At 45.7% G+C, this 18,678-nt stretch overlaps 1 protein-coding gene across 1 annotated transcript in view; it reads right to left on the bottom strand.

Moving 5' to 3' along the window:
* The window catches only part of tkv (serine/threonine receptor kinase thickveins), a 79,748-nt gene that overhangs the window by 8,265 nt on the left and 52,805 nt on the right, over positions 1-18,678 (bottom strand). Inside the window, exons 9-10 of the mRNA XM_075696307.1 lie at positions 16,966-17,141; positions 9,198-9,331 (exon numbers count right to left, since the gene is read on the bottom strand). Coding sequence (XP_075552422.1) covers positions 9,198-9,331; positions 16,966-17,141 — 310 coding nt within the window. The remainder of the gene's footprint in view (positions 1-9,197; positions 9,332-16,965; positions 17,142-18,678) is intronic.

Raw genomic sequence — 18,678 nt, 5'->3', positions numbered from 1 at the left:
ACGAACGTTCGCGTCACATTGTATCGCGGGAGGACCGAGTGTTTAAAAACTGCTGTTGTGCAGATGCTCGACACACTTTCTTAAGCGGTCATGTTAGACTGAGACACTCTCTCAATCAGTCGTGTTAGACTGACGTACTTTCTCTCGCAGTCATGCTAGACTGATGAACTGCATGTAAATACTGTAAATAAACCCATATTCTTCGTCCTCGATGAGAAGCAGTCCTTCCCTTCATCAACGTCCTCAGCGTGGATAAGTTGGACGACGGCATGGGCCAGCTACCTTCGAATTCATGCTGGACTCCAATCTTGACAACGGGTCCCGAGCGATGGGATTGAGCCCCCAATCCTGACAACAGCATCCACCATTTTTGGGCTAGTTTGGGGCCCCAAAGAGCTTTGCAGGTGTTAGCGTTGGGGCACGCAGGAGTGAAGAGTTTTAGAATAAGGTTTTACGTTTGCGGATAGACGATGAGGATAGCAATAGGGGCTTGTTGGTACGGCATATCTTATTTTGTTATAGCGCAAGCTTGACACGGACAACAGAAGACACATCTGACACACACGTGTCTTCTGTTGTCCGTGTCAAGCTTGTGCTATAACAAAATAAGATTTGCAGATAGCGTCTTGCGCTGACAGTGCCGCTACGGCGTCAAAGAAAAGCTATTAGAAATATTTGAATAAAATATACCATTTTATGATAGGAATAGTAATTTTGACTTGTGTGTATTCGTGTTTAATTACAATTTAGAGGTTATTCTGTAAGCAGCAAACAATTAGTTGCGCTTAGTTTTGAGCAAACCAACTTTACGTGCCTTTACCAGCCAAGCTTAGCTGTGTTAGGCCTACGAGCCATAAAATCCACAATCGAATTTGGAATCAGCGGCATCTAATGAATGAATCTTCACAACACACGCTAGTTGAGAGAAAGCGATAACCACAGTCACTTCTAGCTTGCGAACTTCACGCGTTACCACGAATCGAACCCAGTTTAGTGCTATGTTAGAGCCGTCGCTTCGATGGGTGCCGCCATGTTTGCTGACACAAAGCTTTTGGGGCCGCTATTTGGGCTCCCGCTAGATCGGTGAAATAGCGTTCCCAACTCAAAATCCAAACACAGTTTGTGTATCGCGCATGCGCAGTGGCTTCGACGCTATTTCTTTGGGGCCCCAAAACGTTTGGGGCCCCAAAACGTTTGGGGCCCCTACTCTAAAACTCTCTATTGACCCTCAAAGGGTTAAGCCTCGATATAACGAAGTTGGTAAAATGGTAAATTTGCTTCGTTATATCGAAATTTCATTGTATTGAAATTCTGCCTTTTATGCTAGTAAGTACAGTTGCTGATCAATATTTTTATACATGGAAAGGGGCCACAGAATTTTCCGAATTATCGGGCATTTGAAGAAAGCAAATTTCTATGAGAAAACAATTCATTTTGATAAACTTGGGAGTTGGCGACGAATGATATGGTTTCATGCCACGTACATTGACGATATCTTCTTGGTGGTACGAATTAAGTGAAGCCAGCTATGCTTTCGCGTGCACTCCAGCCCCGCGGCTGATAGCGTTGCCCATACTGGGACGATGCTATCAGGAAAAGCGCAGGCAGCGGGGAGTGAATGCTTCGCCTGCCTCTCGCTCTAACGGGTCACCGAAACTCGAGCTTACGCAACCTCCAAAACGTGCGGGAGGACAGCTTACATGGTGCCACGCCTTCTCGGCACGCTCACTCTTTGCACACGTGACAGATAACCTGTAAAAATGGGTGCGCGGCTGCGCATGCACTGAGCCGCGCTTACAGCAACGTGCTGCCACAAATCGAGCCACGCGCCACAAATCAAGACGCGCACCAACTTAACCCTCACTCCGCTCCCTCGCGCGCGCTTGATCATGTTACCTCAAGCTTGCTCCCTTACCTCTCTTTCCCATTGCTCGCGCGGGAAGGTGTCTCTCGTGAAGCCACCATCTTTCTTGTCTCACCCTCGCACACTTTTACTCGCACCTAAAGCACACAGTGCGACGAGACGTGCATTTAAAGGATCGCCAGCCATTTACGCGCAGGCGCGAGTAAGAGCGGGCGTGAGAGGAAAAATCTGGGGGCTTTTGGTCCTTGAATATATGTCTCTGCCTAGGCACTACGGAGGAGGTTTCTTAGCATGTGTTGTATGAGTTTGTTCCCTAGACAGTGCGGTAGAGTTTGTTTACGCTCCGCCGCTGGCTGCCCCCGTGGTGAGGCAGCGGGCATGGACGCCCCATTTCGTGATCACTGTGTCTGAAGGGGCAAGGTTCCGACTGGTGTTGTATAAGTAGGGTTATTCGTTTTCGGGTTTTATATTTTTTCAAATTCCGGGGGTAAAAATCGGGCGTTATTTGTCGGCTTGATAATAGGGGAGAAATCGGGTTTTTCGTGGCAAAATTCCGCAATTCGGGTTTTATCGGGTTAAATTTGCAAACTAATAATTTATTCGATTTGCTCTAACCGGTGGGTAACAATTAGGGCTAGATTTTGGGCTGCTTTCAAGAAAATATTGCAAAATTTAGCGTTTCTTTGGTAATTAATTATTACTCGCAGTGAGAGGCAACGGTCAGTTTTGAGAAAAGAAACATTTTATTCACGAGGGCTGGTCATCGACGTTCTACACGTCCTTATTAACATACATAATCATCTGCATGCGCAACATCTCGGTTTCCATACGAGACCGGTCTGGTCTCTGCAGGTACCTTAGCTGAGAGAACGTTCGCTCAACATCACAGCTGCCATTAGCTAGGCACAACAATGACAACGCTGCATTTGCTAGCCTTGGGTAACGCACAGTTGCGTCGTTCCAAAAGTCCATCACTTCAACACCTTCATTTGTGGGGCTTGCTTCCAGCAAGTACTGTTTGAGCCTGCAGTCAACGATTGTCTGTCTGTCGGCCGCTTTGGCCGCCTCTCGCCTGCGCGCCAACTGGAGGCACAGCAATTTCGTGGGCAGAGTTTTTTCAAAAATCGGGAAAAATCGGGTTTTACCCGATATTTTAAGAACACGTTCGGGGTGCAAAAATCGGGTAAAATCGGGTTTTACCCGGAAACGAACAACCCTATGTATAAGTCGCGGGTCGCCTTTTTCGTCGCGACGATAGATTGGATTTTTTACAAGCACTGCTCCAGGAGGGAACATGTGACCGGCAAACGGAGGCCTCAAAAGAGCACCTGAGGTTATAATAAAGCAGGCGGTGCAGGATCTCCAGGGCACTCAAGGGGTAGCGGGTGGATCAAAGCTGGAAGCAGGGCGGCCCGTGGGTTGGGGCTGCGGAGGCCGAAGTGTGCCAGGGGGTGTTCGCATAAAAAATTGGCTGTCTGCTGTCGCGGACAGCCGATCTTATACACCCCTGGCACGTGCAGGCCTCGGCGAGCCCCAACCCACGGACCAGTCCTGGTTCTAGCTTTGGTGCCCTGGAGGCGCCGCCAATAATGCGAAATAATGACACATTGTTACAATTAGTAAAATACACAATTGAATAAATATAATTACGTCGAACCGCCAACTTTTGACGCTAAGTTCAGCACTACCGCGCCCCGCGACTTCTGCAACACCAGTCAGAAATTCGCCTCTGAAGGTACGTTGGACAGACTTTCTTGTGCCCGTGGCGTTGGTGCTGCGTCAGTCATCACCGGCGGCCTTTCAGCCACTTACGCTCAACCGCGGTTGCTAAGGCTAAGGCCTTCTAGATTTTCAATATATACGGCCCGGGCTCTACTATGGTCGCTACTGCTCGCACAGAAACATCTGTGCTGTTATTTACAGGTACATCGCCATAAGGCGCGAGAAAGCTATAATCCGCCATGACTGACTTAGCACGAGCGCCGCAGGTGCGAGACAGTCTGTCCGACACAGCGGTCGGCAAATCGGGCATCAGTGCCCGCTGCTTCACCTATTTTACTACGCCGGCAGCCAGTGTCCGAGTCATATATTCAAGGAGCAAAAGCCCGCAGATTTTCTCTCTCGCGCCTGCTCTTACTCGCACCTGCGCACGAACGGCTAGCAATCCCTCAAGTGAGCGTCTCATCGAGAGCGCCGGTTCGAGATGGCAAGGTAAACAAAATGGCGCTGGTGGTGCTGGCTTTGATTAATGCCGTTTCGAACCTGCCGTCATGGCAAAAAGTCCAGAAACTCAAACGGCAAAGAGTTCTCGTGTCCGAAATTTGAGACGTTCTTATACGCTGACTCTAAAGGGTACGTGGTGGTGCCACGAAGCTGTCCGAATTGTCGGGCGTCCGGAAAGTCGGTCGTTGACTGCACACTTGACAACTCTTCCAGCGGATGACACGGCGTCAAAAAGAATTCGTCACGATTCCTCTCTGTTACTTTTGTTCCCTTTCAACAAAATTACTGCTCATTTTCTCTGATAGAAGCACAAATTCCCCAAGTTTTCCCTGAGTATTTCCAGACTGTTCAAAATCCCTGAGAATTCGTGGTTTTCCCGATTGGTAGACACCCTGCTTGGCAGATGAAGGCGGTATTGGAAGCGGACGGCATTCGTGCGGCATTACAGCAAAACTACTGCAGCCTTACAATTTGGAGAAGGCGAAGGCAGCTCAAGAAAAACTGCAACAATTTGCTTCAACACCGCTACCAAGCGAAAATTTGATTTGCTCGCTCATGCTGTCACTGCAGCTGGCTTGGATGCAATGCAGACGCTATTCGTCATGCTAAGCCACACTTCTGTAAATGCTCTGCTGTCTTGTGTAAAACGCAAGTTGCGGTGCGGCAGTGGGTAAAGGCGAACGTGACTGCAGTCTCGCCATATAGATAGTCATCTCGTGTGCAATCTGCAGCGATGCCACGTCCACCAAACGCGCAACCCATTCCTCATCAAGCCTCTGCTGCGTGCGAAATGCGGAGTACCGGTAATCGGCAAACGACACGCTTTTATTTTTATTTTTTCGATAATAAACATTTGACACTGTGGCGTACATACTGGGGCATGTGTCAGGGGCATGCTAACCTGTTACAACTGGTGGCATGTATTACATACTTCATTATATTCCTGAATAAATCGAGTTCTCTGTTTTTTCTCAATTTCCTCAAGACTAACTTTTCGCTCGGCTTGCTTGTTTATGGCAACAATATCTCAAGATCTAGGTCAGCTACAACTGTAATTTTTTTTACATGGAGCTAAATGCATGTTGGTTGAAGTGCTGCAAGCAGATTCCCTTTTTTTTTTCTTCGAATTCCTTTTGTTTTTGTTCCCTAATAGCCATACTATAAACACTGAACTTTAATGAGCTGCTAAATTGTCAACTGTTGTTGGATTTGAAAAGTGCTTGCAGAACTTCACACCTTAGACATTCTGCAGTCCACTCATGCATAATTATTGCTTTCCGCCCAATATGTTTTTACCCATTGTCTCCAGAAACAATAGTAAAGGACTTTTAATTATGTCAATAATTATTTATTATATCAAAAAAATAATCCCATTTTTGTAATCAGCTCAAAAAGCTGGATAAGACTATGTCTTCTAATTAAATTTCGTCCAAAAATAACTCGATAGCTCTATACACCATGTCCCCCCTTGCTGAAAAGCTGAAACACTTTTCGAAAAAAATGAGTTCTCTGCGGCATTCTACAGTTTTGAGTCCCCTGAACACGAATATCTGGTTCAAAAAGGGCGGAAACAAACGCAAGCAGCTGTTTTTTCAAGAAAACGCGCACCAGCGCCTCAGGGCATCGTGCGAACGCCGCTGTTGCCCGTGATTGGTCGGGGCCGCTGTGACGTCATTCGCGCCAGTCGCCGGTCGGCGCCGCCGTTTCAGAGCGTAGCACGCTGTTCTGTTCTGGCTTCATAGCTGAGTTGTAAGCATTATGGAACGTTCTCGCTGCTTCGGACAGCTTGTATTTACGCCGTAAATGTTCGAACCGACAGTGGATACGGAAAACAATGGCGGCAACGGCGATGTTGAGTGTGCCAACAGCGAAAGCGATGTGTGCACCTTGTCGCGCGTTGGAAATCTTAGCTGGTACGTATTTGTTTTTCATGTAGCTGCACGTTCCAATGACGGGAGAAAAAATGCGCTAAAGTGTCACTGGGAACTCGCTGCTGGAAGAATGCCGAAGCACCAACTTCTCATTAGATTGTAAACACGGGTGCAATTCCGCGATGTAAAGCATCTTGCCGCTGCTTGTCTAAAGTCCCGTGGTTTTTTGAGTGTTGATACACGATCGCGAACATAAGTGCCGCGTTTCAAAGCGCGCACATGCAGTGCTGCAAGGTACAGTCATGGAAGTTGCTTATCATACACATCCAGAGATGGCCAGTGGTATTATATGTGCAATATTCATACTATGGTTCGACGACTTTGCGATTGTGGCTCGATCAAGAATCGGTATGCGTGCTCCATGCTAGTGTTGACATAAAGATATTAGGCAGTTTTAGCACCGCCGTGTGGTAAACACGATAACTGCAACCGTACGTCGAATGTCACTAGGCAAGCCTATACTCCATTTCATACCTCAGGTGCAACGCTGTGGAAGCTACGCACGAAGTCCGGTCACCAAAATTTATTACTGCGCGCGTTTTCGTCTATGCTTCGCAGTGTGCCAGCGGCGTTTGCTCGCGTGAGCATGCACGTGAAGCTGCCGCAACGGGCTGCATTTAAAGAATACCGAAAAGAAAATTGATTTAAAAGAACGTGTTAGCAGCCGTATAAGTACACGGATTGTTTCTATAGGTAAATTACTTTTTTTTTCAATCAGAACTGAGCTTATATATGGAAAATTTTCTCAAAAATCGGGTCAACAAACACCGAACTTTTTGTAAGTGCGAACGCAGCCACTGCAAGAAGTATCTCAAGCCTCCACAGCGTTGCACCTGATGTATGAAACGGAGTATAGCAACGCTAGCAACAACGCGTTTCCGCATTTGTCGTAAGGCTATCCAGCTACGCTAAAACTGTTACCAGACGTTAATGGCTGCTAATGGTCGCCTGTGTTCGCGCAGCCGAATGCTGCACATAACGAGGGCATGTTGGGCGCCCTTGGCTGTAGGCACTCACGCAGCACAGAAGGAAAGAACAGTTTACGAAAATCGCAAAAGAAAACAAACGTGAGCGGCGGCGGCAGATTTCTCGTAGCGTCGTTCAGTAAAGTGCAGGACGGAGAGAGGCATGCCAGCACATGCCAGCACGCCCGTCCGGCAGCTCGGTCCCCGCGAATGACACCACTCTCGCCGGTTCTCTCCTCTGGCAACCACCTCACCCGGCGCTACGGGAAGCGTTGGGGGCGTGTCCGCGGGGGTGATTTAGAAAGCGATTTCCGCCCCTTATATTAACAAAACGAAGAAAAAAATTTCGGAACCGTAAATTATTAGGTCTGCTTTTCCCAATCCCAGTAATTCATGGAAATTGAAAACCGTTTCAGCTTCCCTTTAAGGAGCTAGAATGAACAATGCAGCTAAAGCTGCTGAACAATGTGCTTCAGCACAGCTGATACTGTTGACGCACATAAGCGCTCTGTGTTGATGCCATAGAAAGCCTCTACGCCCTATGCAGTGGCTTGCTTTTGATTCGGCAAGATATGGGGACGATGACAATGCCATCGTTTGCAGGACCGTAACTAGTGTCATATAGTAGTGCCTTGCGGAAAATAACCAGCATACAGGCATGGCCTCCTGGATCGCATCGGCACGCTGCTGCGATCTTGTAGGCCACGCGCGCGGTTGTGTGTGTGATGCTTAGTGAAACTTCTTTTTTTTTTTTCAATATTTTCATACTCCAAAGTGGGGGGTGCAGGCCTTACACGAGTAAATAAGGCATGCATTCAACATTCAGATCCAATGTATGCGGGTTTAACTGTACAAATAAACAAAGTAATATGTGAACAATATATAAATGTATAATGGGTATGTTTTGCGTCAAATTGTAGCCTATGACAGCTCAATATCACCATTATTACAGCAGAGTTTCTTTTTTAAATGGTTACAGTATGAAGCGCTCTAGTTCAAACTATGAAAAGGGTGGTTTGACGTAACCAACAGTCTTCGAGGGAGGGGAGGGGGGGGTGGCACTTGGACACAGTGGTACCTAATTAGTGTGTTAGTGTACCTGGTGGGATATGACAAACTATGCACTCAATGAAAATATGAGCTAATCAGCAACTACAAATTTGCGCCCATTTATGTGCACCACCACTTAAAAAAAAAAACACCACAGTAAATACTACCTCAAATACAGCAAAACCTCGTTAATTAAAATTTTGCGGAACCGAAAAAAAAAAATTTCAGAATTAACCGAATGTCGAATTACCAAGGGTATCAAGAAAACAATAAAGAAATGCTTACTATGTCAACACGCTTTTCTTTACTGAATGAATCAGCAAATCCTGTTTCTATTTTGTACAAAAGCATGGCGGAAGCTGCAGTTCTCATCATGTCGTGACTGATTAGCGCTCGCAGCTGCAAAGGCCTTGCAACTTCCTTCACAGTGCAGCCACGGCATTCGTCTTCACTGAGATGCTTTCCACTACTGCACACAGGTGTGCTCTTCAACCTCACCAGCTTTGGCCCGAGTGAAAACGAAACTACTGTCTGCCACAACTGCTGCGGATGAGACCGCGGCCGCTGTCGAAACGGTCATGGACGGCGACCTTGCCGTTCTGAAGGCACGCAGTTGACGCACGCACCGAGTCAAAACGAAACTACTGTTTGCTGCGAAGACTGCAGACAAAACTACGGCCGCTATTGACGCAGTTGTGGTTTGTGACTGTGTAGTCATGAAGGCACATGCCAACGTGGTGCTACGTGCGGCGGTAAACACAAGGATAAAGGCTTCAAAGGCACAAAGAGGCACGAAGCATTCTGGATTTTCACTGATGACTATGGCGATGCAAACTCCACCACTTCGTTTCGGTGAACACAGTTTCTGCTCCTTTGCATCGCACATTTGCGGTGCACCGTGCAGGCCAAGTTCTAAGTTGTCCGAATTAACCGATGTGTGGTCAAATATATCCGAATTAACGAGAGTTTCATTGCATTAAATAATGCATACACCTGCAGGGACCATAGGACAAGTCCGAATTATCTGATTTTCCAAATTAACGAGGTTTTATTGTACACGCGAAAAGGCTGCTTTCTATCCATCATCATAAACAAGGTATTTTACAGGGTCCTAAAATACGAGGAACTTATATGCCCTTCAGAAAAAGTGAAAGAAGAACTCACCGAACCACCTGTGCTCCAGCGCTTGGGTATCTGTGGTCTTGCATTGTCCACACACACCACTTTACGCATGTCCTCAAAGCTTGGGTCTGAGGGGACCACATCATGGTAGGGAATGCAATATTCCTCCACAGCACCTAAATACGCACAGGAAACATGAATACACCCTTTAGAAAACAAGGACCAAAAAAGTCCAAGAGTGTGTGAGCTTGTGCAAACATACATAGACATCATCTGAAAACGTATACCAATATTGCTGGAAAACATGCGGATGACGCTTTGTTGAACAGCTTTATCGTTCAGTTGCATCCCGTACCTAGACAACACCACATTTTCCCTAAAGCAGCTGTCTCTGCAGACTCAAAGTGAAACCGCATTGACTCTGTGATTCTGCCGTCTGTCATTTCTCATTTTACTTTCAATTTAAATGAGGCACTCATGTAAATTCAGGGGTGCAGAGAAAATATGGAATGCACTGTACAAATGTGCTGTCTTACAGTACAAATTTGCTGGCAGCAAGCCGCCCATGGCAAGGTAGCATCATTTTGATCACGGTGGTTACACCAAACGTATGTGATCCTCGATCCCAATAATTAAGTCTCTGTATGACTGTGGCAATCGCATTTCCAGTCACTTCTTTTGTAGAATGCTATCTTAGAGCACCACAGTGCTTTCATAGATGGGATGGAGAGCGAAAAGTGTTATCTATGTAAGAAAAACTCATCATGCTCTGTATGTTACAGCCAGCCAATGCGGAGGAAAGTCCTTATTGCAAAAGCACAGGGACACCCCCTTTCAAACACTACAGCACTGTTTCATTAGGAGCCAAGATCGAAGCAATGCCACACTCTCCAGTGCAAAAGCAAAGCAAGGTTGCGGTGCTAGATATTCTGCAAAGGCATGTCGCCTCTCAATGCAACATGGACAGCAATGCGGCTGCTACTTGTCCAGTTCATTCATAGAAAAAAAGGACTCATTTACGTTACAACTTAACAACCACATTGCAGATGGTCAAAAGGCTTATTTTTCACTCGACCTCGTGCTGCTCGCACTCTCATGTTTTGATAGTTTCGGTATCGTGCGCATCTGTTTTGCTGTCCGCAAAGCTCATTGTGCCACATCCACACACTATTCAAATGGCAGTGACGCGACAGACGGACCCAGTCGCACTGCTGTGTTTTGCTGTGGAATTATATGCATGGGCGGAACATCGCATGAAAAAGTAGTGACAAATTTTCATTGTTTTCTGAATAAATACAATAGTATGCCTGTAAAAAAATCTCAAATGTGCTACGAGGCCAACGTTCTAACCAGAGGGTACCAAATATAGTTGTAATACACAGTCACTGCCAGTAAAAATGCATTCCTCTGATTAATTGGCCTAGGTAAACATACTCGTTCACAGACTCTATAGAGGCCAACTGGCGATCTTGAACTCTTGTTCCTTTTCCCGGCTATTTGTCATTATCTTTGTCTTCTGCTTCAACCCCACACTTACACTCTCTCTGTTAAGGTCGTCAATCATTTGTTGTAACTCGTCTGCATTGTTGCTGAATAGAACAATGTCATCGGCAAACCGAAGGCTGCCGAGATATTCACCGTTGATCTGTACTCCTAAGACTTCCCAGTTTAATAGCTTGAATACTTCTTATAAGAACGCAGTGGATAGCATTGGAGAGATTGTGTCTCCTTGTCTGACGCCTTTCTTTATAGGCATACCTTCCTACTTTTCTAGTGGAGAATTAAAGGGAAGCTGAAAGCTTTTCCAGAAAAAATTAGTGAAGAGCAGTACGCCGTGGTTTTCAAACCTCTGAATTCGAATATCGCATCGAAATTGAGCGAAAGAAAGCGCAAACATATTTTATTTCGACGAAAAGTGCAGCAGCAGACACGCCCAGCTCGCGGGCCTCGTTTCCGCCTGTCATTGGTCGGGCGCCTCGTGACGTCAACAATGGTGTTCGTCCGGACCGACTGCTGCTGCTACACACGAAGCACGGCGCAAAGTAGTTTGGTGGTGTTTTGCTGAGACGGTCACAAAAATTTTCGAGAGCTTGCGTTTCTCTGACGAGTTCGGCGTTAAGTCCAAACTCTACGAGAGCGATTTTGCGCGCGACGGTGACGGGCGACGGCTTCGAGTGACAAAACGGGCCATCGCTTGAACAAATCGCTCGGTGTTGTCGCTCGATCGGTCGTTTCTAGAAATCTAGAACTCGTCGCTCGTCGCCCAGAAATGCTATGAGTGACTAGCCATTTGTGCGAAGCCGAAACTGTATGTACATAACTCAAATACTACTGTTTGTCGCACGGAACGAGCAAACTATTGAATTTTACACATGCAAGAATAAGAACCTAGTGCAAGACCTCCAGAAATATTTTGTGCTCCTTCTTCAGTAAAATACATCAACTTAAATTAATAAAGCATGCGTCACGCTAGTTTCGGCGCGTATATTGCTGCCCTCATACCGGGAAGTCGTCGCTCAAAGCCATCGCTCGCGTGGAGTTTGGCTTGCAGACGACGAGTGAACGCGACAGCCATCGCCTCGCTTGTAGCGCTGTCGCTGTTGCGTGCAAGATCACTTGTAAGGGGTTTATACTTGTACATACCGTATTTACACGATTGTAAGTCGACTCGAATGTAAGTCGACCCCCCCATATCGCTTGCCCGAAAAAAAAAAAAAAAAAAAAAACGAGGGCGCATTCGATAACGAAAATTTATTAGTAGCTGACATGGTCACTCGACTACTCGTCTTCACTAGTGCTGCCATCGTCATCGTTGCTGCGGTCCCATAGCGCGTCGTGGTCCAGCGAAATTTCAAATTTGGCAAACGACCGCACCAGGACATCTTGCAGAACAGCAGCCCACGCCAAATGCACCCAACCACACGCAGCCGTCACGGAGGCTCTTTGGACAGGTCCGGTTGGCGTAATTTCGCAGTCTTCTGCCGCCAGCCACTCGTTGTACTCACGGCGGAGCAGAACCTTTAAATTAAGGCGAAGGTCCGGGCTTGTTTTATGACCACGTCGCACTTCAATGGCAGGGACCGATCACGCATTTCAGCGACGTACGCCGCAAGCTTAGCCTACAGCTCCGGAAAGCGTCCAGACTTCGGCACGTGGGAAATTTGTCACTTGCCGTCACAGGGTGAAAATTTCGCTTCGCTGCAGTCGCCACTCTCGCACCACCCATTTAGAAATATCGAAATTGCGGCCCGCTGCGCAGTGATTTGTTTCTTCGGCGCAAAGGATGGCAGCCCTCTTGAACGCTGCTGTGAACGAGTGCCGAAAGATTAGTGGGCCTGCAGCACTCATGACGACTGGGGAATCATAGAAGTAGCACGTAGCCGGCAGTCAAGTGGAGCGCGTCAAAAAGTTGGTCAAACCAATGCCAATGCCTTTAAACAGAGAAAGAGAAACCCGCGAACGGTGTCTGCTCTTCCATGAACTACCGATACTCCCCGCAAGCGCCGCCGTTCTAAGGGTGCCGCCGCAAATGGGAACAGCGGCGCTTCCATCAACTATCGACACCCCTATGAGTGTTGCATGCACTGTAAGACTCAAAAATGTTGAAAAACCCTTCCGAAAAGCGAAAAAACACGCGGGATAACGAAAAGATACGGGTAGGACCATAGAGCAAACATAAAATTGTAACTACGTTGTAGCTCTCATTGGTATCGCTTTTTTTTTTGGCGGGGCCATGTTTTGGTTTCGATTGTAAGTCGACCCCCCAACTTCAGACTTTCAAATTTTAAAAAAGGGGTCGACTTACAATCGTGTAAATACGGTACTACATGTACGTACATACTTGTACATACTACATGTACGAGCCGATTGCGAAGAGCTGGCCTCTCCAAGAAGCAAAAAATGCTGGTGCAAGCACTGCTTTCCACGCGGACGAAGGCGGAGTGTTAGCATCTCCTTGTGTTGGAAATGTTCTTTGGCGAGTATGTTTTTTGCTAAGCTGCATTCAGCATTCCAGTGAGTACGTTTCCGGGCAAGCAACTGTAGTGTTATGTTCCTGCATGCCTCCTCGTAGAACGTAAGCAGTGATACGATCTTCAGCATTTGTGCGCTGCCCCAAAGCTGTCGGCAATCTACACAGACGGTTTAAACGCGGGAAAAGTTTACCGGCTGTTGTAGCACGTGTAGTATAGAACCTTCGTCAGCGCGCCATCCGCACGCTACTCGTAACGGGCGAATTCCATCGGCTACGTGAGATGGTCGGTTTATTATGTGTGCGAGAGAAGGGGGAGCGCAGCATCTTGGCGTGAGCAGGCTTTCTAACACATGAAAACTTTTCACTTGCACTGCGTTATGGTAGCTGCATGCAGGCTGTTTCACAACACATGTGCGAATAGAAAATTCGAGGCGCTTGGCGATGAAACCTGCGTCAAGGGTGGGCGATAAACACACACCTTCCGTTCAGCGAGCTAACAATTGTTTTTTAGGAGAACCCAAATCACGCATTATTGATAAACTCCGGTAGTAATCGTCACGGAAGTGGTTAGAGCACAGCACTGTTGTTCTTGAGCGCTTGAAGTTGTTTCGCTTCATAGCAGCCTCCCACTTAGCTGAAAGCTTCTTGTCTTGCATGAACTAATGGAACATCAGAACATCGTCGCGGCCGCTGGTATTCGTGCAAGCGTAGGCTGCACAGAACGCCGGCATGATCGGCCTACAAGTTCAATTGATGCTGCGCACGTCAACTACCACTCCTATATACACACAAATAAAGGAATGTAGGGTCGAGCAAAGCAGATTAGGACGGCCCGCACGCCGAAATAAGCCCGCTCAGGCACGGTCGCGGAGACTGCGAAGGAGCAGAACACCCGTGTTGACGTCACTAAGCCGCGGTTTCCGGTCTTTGCTCGCATCGTCAGCGTCAGCAGCAGCGCGCGGCACTCAACGGGGGGCGGAGCTACAGCGCAATTTTAACCGACGATTGCGTCGCTCCTAAGTGAAAAATCCCCCCCAAAATTTGACCTTCATGGTTTATAAGGTTCCCGCATCCGTATATGAGCGTCTTATTGAATTCGACAGACTCTTCAGCTTCCCTTTAAGGTAGCTGTAGAACCTCAGTAGATATTTTTCAAGGTATTTACGTAAGCGTTCTGTACTCCTTGATTATATAATGCCTCTATGAGTGCTGGTATCTCTACTGAATCAAATGCCTTTTCGTAATCCATGAAAGCCCTATAGAGAGGCTTATTGTAATCTGCGGATTTCTCGATAACCTGATTGACGACATGGATGTGATCCATTGTAGAATATCCCTTCCTGAAGCCAGCCTTTTCCCTTGGTTGACTAAAGTCCAGTGTTGCCCGTATTCTATTGGAGATTATTTTGGTAAATATTTTATATATTACTGGGAGTAAGCTAATGGGCCTATAATTTTTCAATTCTTTAACATCTCCCTTTTTGTGGATTAGTATGTTTGCATTCTTCCAGTTTTCTGGGACCCTTGCAGTCAATAGACACTTCGTATAAAGAGCCGCCAGTTTTCCAAGTGTTATGTCTCCTCCATCTTTGATTAAATAGACTGTTATTCCATGTTCTCCTGCCGCTCTTCCTAGTTTCATGTCTTGCAGGGCCCCTCTGACCTCATCGCTGGTTATAGGAGGAGTTTCTGTATACTGTTCTGGATATTGACTCCTCTGGATACTGAACAGGTCAGTATAGAATTGTTCTGCTGGTTTTACTATATTTTAGAGATTGCCGATACCCTGCTTATCTTTTAGTGCATACAAAACAGAAACAGTAGGCGCACCATTTTTTTTTCTTCTTCTTTTTGATGTCCTTAAAGGCAAGCTCCAGGAATTAAACAGTTTCAAGTTAAAACCAATCTGCCTTCCATTATTGTGGTGGTTTCATCAATGTTACATCCTCCCAGCAACAGTTGAGACTGGTCACACTGGGTCGTAACAGTACATTGATAAAGATTCGTTATATCTAAAATTAAGGCTGCAGTAAATTGTGAAATAGAGGAACTTCACATATACTACTGTCTATCAAAACACGTCGGGGGGCTAGTTGGTGATGCATTACTTTTGCATCGTTTGGCCATTTTTGGCTAGTTGAAGTAGTGTCCGTCCCGTCATTCTTTCTGTGTCCTATTCTAAAAAAGCAGCGCTGCATTACTTTCTTAAGAAATAAAAAATACTACTACTGTCTAGTGTTGGTTTATTAAGCATAAGGTGATTGCAATACAATTAAAATTTAAAGTGAAATAAACGGATTTACACAGTAAGCACTAGCAGCATGACACATAGTTGTCCACCATTTCCCAGATGTTGGCTGCCAACAAATGGCAGTTTCTCTGCACAATGACACAATTTTCCTGCCGGCAAAAAGATGGGTTCAAGAGATATTTGTGTGGCTGTGGCCAGGTCGCCACGTTATCAGCTGACTGATGGCCCAAGCAATGGCCCAAGCACATTGTCATCGACAATGACACAAACATCGGCTACAATTTGTTTTTCACCAAAAACAATCGTTGATAGAATAAACTCTCGAAAGTAATTATAATTTTTGGTGACAAGCGACAATCACTGTCAAACCTCTAACACAAAAGAGAGCTGCATTAAAAAGCAAGTACAACTTGAAGCCCGTGTATAGCTGCCACTGCATTGAATGCAAGGCTTGACTGCATCACATACTTCGCAGCCTGGACAACAGGAATAGCAGCCTATTTTCTTTTTCGTGCATACTAATGTGATAAGAAATAAAGTATTCTCAAAACAATGCATTTTATGATTGTTGGCGGTTTTTTCTCAAGCGTACTACACTACGGCTTTGAAGCGAAAGTGGTTAGGACTAATGGCACCATTAGCACCTGCTTTGCACCAAACTGATGCGGTGGATGACGGTGAGGCGCTTATGTGTTTGTCGATTAAGAAAATGTGTATTTTCGCACTTTCCACAAGTGGCCGAAACAAGTTTCATCAATTGCACTGCTATAAGCACACATTGCGGTAGCAAGGTTCACTGTATATGCATCATCTCGACAAAATTTGCCCAAAATTTTGTAGATTGTAGCCAATAATCTGTTACAGCCGGGTCCATTAAAAGCAGAATCTGTTGCAGAAATAATATAGGCAGACCAAACCAAATAGGAATTGTCTGTTATATCAGAAAGTATGATGCATATGGATCCGTTGTAACAATGTGGATTTTTTTTTTCTAACTTGAAAAACATATCAATGGGGTTCTCTTAATTCATATCTTACTGTAAACAAGACACAGGCTGAAGAAGGCTGTTTGAATTAAATGCATAAATTTGCCAAACAAAACAGGATCACAGTTTCTAACAAAGAAATTAAATTAGCCCTTGAGGAATTATGGTAGAGGTTGCACTAATGTTCAAACAACAAGATACCCAAGTTGTCATATGCACAAGTTGTACGTGTTGAATAAGGAAGTACACAGTACTATGAACCTCTCCGACAGCTCCCTGGGTGTCACCATAATGCCGATTGAACTGTTGTAAGCATGCAGAGGGCTTGCACAAAAGCACAGGGGAGAGACCAGCACAATGTGCACTTTGTACCTATGTACAAATACTCCAGAGTGGCGTGTCCTCATCACCCCATGAGAAAGTCTATAGCAGTGAGATTTGCTGCTGCGAAGTAGCACTGATATTAATGTTAACAACAGAAAGGAATAAACATTTGACTTTATCTAAACAAGGGGGCAACAAAATTTAATGAGTTCAGTCAGTAGACCGTTTAATATCGTGCTGACATGAGTGGAAGGAATAGCTCGAGGTTCAACTTACCATCCACGACGCAGCGCAGAGCAATCTCCCAGAGCACCAGGCCAAAGGAATACATGTCTGCCATGCGGTATGAATCGAAACGATTCGGGACAAGAGTCTCATCAAGCACCTCCGGTGCCATGTAGCGCTTTGTGCCTACACGGGGGTTCACAGCGATGTCCAACTCATTGGCCTCGCTGCACAAAAAACAGTCAGTGATACATTTTCTACCACCATCACCATGGCGATTTAAAATCAAGCTAATCACATCATGTTAGCTTCACCAAAGGACATCTAGTGCATTTTTCCAATTAGCTATGCGGGCTGGTTTTCATATATTGTGCAGCCTTTTCTACATACCTAAACTGTATGTAAAGATTAACATTTGTGTGCAAAGAAAATAAGAATTCTGGGGTTTTACGCGCCAAAACCACCGATTTGATTATGAGGCACGCCGTAGTGGAGGACTCCAGATTAATTCTGACCACCAGGGGATCTTTAACGTGCCCCCAATGCACGGGACATGGGTGTCTTCACATTTCGCTCCTATCGAAATGTGGCCGCTGCAGCCGGGATTTGATCCCGCAACCTCGTGCTTAGCAGTGGAACACCATAGCTACTAAGCCTCCACGGCGGGTTTGTGCGCAAAGAGTACTATTATGCACATAAATGATGATAATAATAATATCTTGGGGTTTTACGTGCCAAAACCACTTTCTGATTATGAGGCACGCCGTAGTGGAGGACTCCGGAAATTTTGACCACCTGGGGTTCTTTGACGTGGACCTAAATCTAAGCACACGGGTGTTTTCGCATTTCGCCCCCAATCGAAATGTGGCCGCCGTGGCTGGGATTCGATCCCGCGACCTTGTGCACACATAAATGACTACTATTGTTTTACAGTATACCTGGTGAACATACTATGTGATCTCATTTTTAAAAGAAACAGTGGAAAACTGTCACATTAGCTGCACTATTTAACTCTTTCCCTACTGTAGGGAAAATGACCATTTCTTGAGCATTACACCAGACTTTTTTTTTTTTTCAGAAGAAACTATTGCACTAAAAGTTTCATGTAATACATGAAAGCAAAGGAGAACGCAACCGCCTTACGGGCATACAACCTTTATTAACAAGCTTTATGTGATAAAAATATAAATTGCCAAAAACAAGATTGTAGAATCAAATTGAAAAAGAAATAAATTGTAAAACTTTTTTGAAGTATACGAAATTTTAAAAGAAATTAATTATGCAAACTAGATGAGGACAAAGAACACAATGATAGGATGGGTACCTTGTCTAGTTTGTGCCCTGAATTTCTTTGAATTATGACCTAATTAGCTCAAACCAAAATTCTGCTCGAACAAAATGTTTAGCCATCTAATATCCACTATTGTGAATCGAAATATTTCCTTGAAAACTACTCACACTACAAAAATTTAACTGGAAGCTCTACAGGTTGGGTGTGACTTGCGGCAAAGCAGCTCCTCGATGTGAAACATTGGGGAACATTGCAAGTATTGCAGTAAACTAGTGTATTCTGCTGCATTTTGCTGTCATAACATTTCTTGCAGTTTCAGCATGTCTCCATATCAGCTGCCTGGTGCTGAATGGCTTCAGTAGGTGGAGGAGCGCTAACTAGCGGTGCATACTCAAGTTCCAGGTCAATGTCAGTCTTCATCGCAGATGAAAAGGCAGCATCCCCCAAGTTGCTACTGCTAGAGCCACCGATAA

Source organism: Dermacentor variabilis, chromosome 1 (assembly GCF_050947875.1).
Source record: "Dermacentor variabilis isolate Ectoservices chromosome 1, ASM5094787v1, whole genome shotgun sequence".
NCBI lineage: Eukaryota > Metazoa > Arthropoda > Arachnida > Ixodida > Ixodidae > Dermacentor > Dermacentor variabilis.
Note: the sequence above shows the minus strand (reverse complement) of the source record. Positions and strands in the feature narration are given on the sequence as shown.